The 4,520-nt window shown below is 34.0% G+C and overlaps 1 protein-coding gene across 2 annotated transcripts; it reads left to right on the forward strand.

Annotated features, from left to right (window-relative positions):
* The first annotated feature begins 2,021 nt into the window (after positions 1–2,021).
* LOC106339398 (glycerophosphodiester phosphodiesterase GDPD2) lies at positions 2,022–4,264 on the forward strand. 2 transcript variants are annotated; one of them, XM_013778196.1, is made up of 7 exons: positions 2,022–2,222; positions 2,403–2,585; positions 2,826–2,885; positions 2,971–3,252; positions 3,351–3,446; positions 3,537–3,733; positions 3,819–4,264. In XM_013778196.1, the coding sequence occupies exons 1-7, from the start codon at positions 2,151–2,153 to the stop codon at positions 4,054–4,056; spliced, it is 1,128 nt and encodes a 375-aa protein (XP_013633650.1). In that variant the 5' UTR covers positions 2,022–2,150; the 3' UTR covers positions 4,057–4,264. The 2 variants fall into 2 exon arrangements, with proteins under 2 accessions (XP_013633650.1, XP_013633651.1); XM_013778197.1 differs by having other exon boundaries at positions 2,025–2,220; positions 2,407–2,585.
* Positions 4,265–4,520: the final 256 nt, after the last annotated feature.

Genomic DNA, 4,520 nt, shown 5'->3' on the forward strand with positions numbered 1-4,520 from the left:
AATGAAAAAATTTATTAGAAATGAATAGGTATAAATAACTTCGTAAAGTTCTTACAAATGATATATTAATCATTAGAAATGATTTTGAACTCATGTAGATAATTTATAGACCCGTTTATAGTTAATATAATGAACTATATATGAATATTATGATGTATATAGGAAAATTAAGCTAATTTTAACACTGGTTTGTAATAGGAAAAAAATCTATTATACTGGCTTTTATTAGCTTTTTTTAAATATATACTTTATATATTTTCAAATAAATGATAAAATTATTTATTAAGCATTATATATACTTTTCATAATTGATACAATTAGCTAATATAAATGATTATATGTAAGATTATAGGGCAGTTAATATTAAATGGTTCTATAATTGCTTTTTTTAAGTATGATTAAAATAAATAAAAATTATATAGGGAAATTAAGCTATTTTAACTAGATATGTTCAATCCGGACTTTGGTACAATTTTGGTTTAATTTTTTCGGTCTTTTGGTTTATAAAATTTAGCTACCATGCATATTAGAATCCGTGTTCGAAAACGCGACTGCTTGGCCGCATCGAGTATGACCAATGAAGCAAGGCGGTGATCCGCGTAATTCCCGCGTTGACCGCCTAATTTCCGCGTTGACCGCGTAAGGTTTTAGTGTAAATATGAAAAGTGGTACTATGAATATGAAAATTGGTGTGGACAAAAAAAAAAGAATATGAAAATTGGTATTTTTAACAATTTTTTTAAAATCATCGACCAATAAAATTATAACAATTTTTAAAAAACTTCATCTATGATTGACACCTAAGCAAAAATCATTTAATTGACTTTTCAATTAATACATATGAGAATTATGTTTTCCATATTAGAGATGCAAGGGACTCTATATCAAAAAAAATGTTCTTGTTTTCTCAGAAAAATGTTCTAGTTCAGTTAAAACATATGCAACCTTTTAGATTAAAGATTTATATCTCTTATTTTTTCTGGTTTTCCCTATAGAGAGGGTTGAAATATTACGACACTCGGGTCTCAATCATTTGGGCCATAACATAAATATGGAGACATCTGCCTTTCTCGTGGGCCGTTTACAAACCGAAGCATAAAACCAGTGACCTCCCTAACCATATTATCAACCAGACTGAACTTAACCGGCCACTTGTTCGGCTTATATTTTTCATACAAAAAATATGTTATCAGTTCTGTAAAATAACATATGTTTCAGTTTTTATGACGTGGATCCGAGTAGCAGAAAGCTCACATGTTGTTAGATCTGACCCACGAGCCAACCATAAATGATAATAATCCAGATGATGTCAACGGAAAATACAAACAAATTAATAATCCAATTTGAGTTTTATCATATCTTGACAGATAGATATTGCATACAGTATACGTCAGATCTTCGTGGAGGAAATATTTTAAAACATTAATCCAGAAGAAAAATATTAATACTATTATATGACTGATTCAAAATTACTCGTCTAATAGGTCGTCGATTTTTGACCAATCTTACATGTACAAAATGTTTGTATCACGTTTTTCATCAAATCTCCATTGTCTAAATTACATCCCAGTCGTAATTCCATTGTTATGTTTAAAACGTTCTTTTTAGTTTTACAAAAACTATACATTATTATTTTTTGCCTGACTGTGTGAAGGTATGAGCAATGACATAAATATCCAGCTTCACAATAATTTAATTTTAAAATTCAGTGTTTTCTATTCTTCCCCACTAATTTTTAGTTGCTTCTATTTAGGCAGGAATCTTTATAAATAAAAACAAATAATTTCACTAATTTTGGAAAACAAACAAAGTTCTTAAGACATAAATAAAAAAAAGACGCCTAAAATGAATGAGGCGTGGAAGATAGAATTATATCCAATGACTCAGGGCCACGTATAAGATGAGAACCGGACTCTTTTGTCTTAGTCATACCAGATCCCATAAACGGCAAGAAGAAAGCATCAGGAAAGGCACAATGCTGACGTGGAATGGAATATTCGGAACGAGGAGAAGATCCAGCTCCCTTTTAGCTTCCACCACCTTTTTTATATAAATACTCCACAAAAAAAAAACCAAAACTGAAGAATATAGAAACAAGGAATCGTCACAGCATTTCGAAACCTCTCTTTCGTCTGTATAGTCCTGAGAAAATGGCTCTTCGTACTGTCCTCGTAGCCGACGTCCCCAGCCTCCCTGATTCCGTTTACGGATTATCCGAAGGTAAAACCTAACTTGTGTATCACGGCAAATCCATATAATCTGCTTTTAATGTTTGTAGTTATTACAGGATTTTACTAGTTTTTGGCAAGTAGATATATGATGATTCTTGTAATAATATATATATAAAGCTGGCAAGCCTTCATCGTTTTGCTGATACACTCTTCTTCTTCTTGTTCTTGGTCTTAGAGATGAGCAAACCGACATCGTTTAAGATGCCTGGATTCTCTGTGATCGGGCACAGAGGAAATGGTATGAATGTGTTGCAATCATCTGATCGGAGAACCAGAGGGTTTAAAGAAAACTCTATCCTCTCTTTCAATTCCGCCGCCAAGTTCCCCATCGATTTCATTGAGTTCGATGTTCAGGTTGGTTTCTGATATCTTCCTCTCAAGTTATAGTCGGTTAGGTTAATTTTAGGGTTTCAGTTTTCGAAATGGGATTAAAATTTGATTATAAGATTCTGATTTTGGATCTTTTTGTTTCTCCTGGGGATGCTATTTATAGTTTCTTAGAATAAATATGAACATATGAACAAGAAGAATCAAGAAAGAGAGATGGCCGCGAAAGTGAAAACGACGAGCTTTGTGTGGTTGTTTCTTTTGTAGGTTACAAAAGATGATTGTCCAGTCATTTTCCACGATGATTTCATCTACTCTCAAGAGAATGTGAGTCTTCTCTTAGATCTTGATTCTTTTTTAATCCCAATGCAAGATTATTGATGGATCTTGTGTTTTGTATAATTGTGTTCAGGGTGTTGTTAATGAGAGTAGAGTGACTGACTTGAGCCTCTCTGAGTTCCTCCTCTATGGACCTCAGAAAGAAGCTGAGAAAATAGGCAAGACCCTTATGAGGAAATCTAAAGAAGGTCAGGTTTTGAAATGGGACGTTGACTCTGATGATCCCCTTTGCACGCTACAAGAAGCTTTCGAAAGAGTTGACCAATCTCTAGGGTTCAATATCGAGTTGAAATTCGATGATCAGATTGTCTATGAACGAGAATTTCTTGTCCATGTCCTCAGAACAGTTCTTCAGGTATGATCATAATACTAAGTCCAACCAATTCTAAGTGAAAAAAAAGGCTCTTAACTTTATTTAGGTTTCAATTTTGTTGCGTGTGGCACAAACTACAGGTGGTGTTTGATTATGCTAAAGACAGACCAGTGATCTTCTCAAGTTTCCAACCAGATGCAGCACAGCTTGTTAGGGAACTACAGAGCACTTACCCTGTATGTTCCTAAAGTTTTTAATACTTATTTTCACAAAAATACATACATTTTGATGCAAATGCTGATTATGATTATGATTTGTTTTCTTAGGTTTACTTCCTGACTGATGCGGGGAACCAAATGTACAAAGATGAGAGAAGAAACTCACTAGAAGAAGCCATAAAGGTTTGCTTGGAAGGAAAGCTACAAGGCATTGTTTCAGAGGTAAAAGGAGTTTTCAGAAACCCATCAGCCATTGCCAAGATCAAAGAATCTAACCTCTCTCTCCTTACATACGGCAAACTCAAGTAATGCTTCTCATTCTTTCTTATCAGCCAAACTATGACTTCTTAACTCTTAGTTGATTTATTGATTCAAAATTGGTGTTTGCAGCAATGTGGGGGAGGCAGTGTACATGCAATATGTGATGGGGATTGATGGAGTGATTGTAGACTTTGTTGAGGAAATTTCTGAGTCAGTAACACTCATGATGATTCGACCACCATCACCATCATCACCATTACCATCATCAGCTTCGAAGGATGATGTTGCTGCCATTGCAAGACCTGAGTTTTCACAAAAGGAGATTGATTTTCTTCTCAAGCTTCTCTCACAGTTGATACAACATTGATTGATGATCATCATTACCTCTGCTTTTCTGGATAGAATATCTCTCTGCATTTTTTTTTCTTTCCTTTTTCATGTTTCTTTAGGTTTGATTTTCTTTATAATTTTTATTTTCTTTCTTAAGTTCTCTTCTTCCGGGTATCTTGTCCAATAGCTAAACTGTAAATAATCTGCAATATTTTTACTCTTCATATGGATTAATTTTAAAATAAGTTTCATGTATTAATTAAAAAAGATATATAGAAAGCAAATTCACCTACAAATTTCGTAACAAAAGCTTCTGAACGGCCGTGAATCACATGTACTCTTCTACCTTTTGTATGGGCCCTTAACTGATGCGACCAATCACTAGGAAAACTCTGTGGTATTTTTGTGGCTCGCCAATCGTCGACAGAAAATCTCTACTAGAGGACGGTGAAGTCCTGTCGGGAACTGCAAGTTAGCCATCGAGATCTATGAGGTTTGTCT

Source organism: Brassica oleracea, chromosome C4 (assembly GCF_000695525.1).
Source record: "Brassica oleracea var. oleracea cultivar TO1000 chromosome C4, BOL, whole genome shotgun sequence".
NCBI classification, from domain to species: domain Eukaryota; kingdom Viridiplantae; phylum Streptophyta; class Magnoliopsida; order Brassicales; family Brassicaceae; genus Brassica; species Brassica oleracea.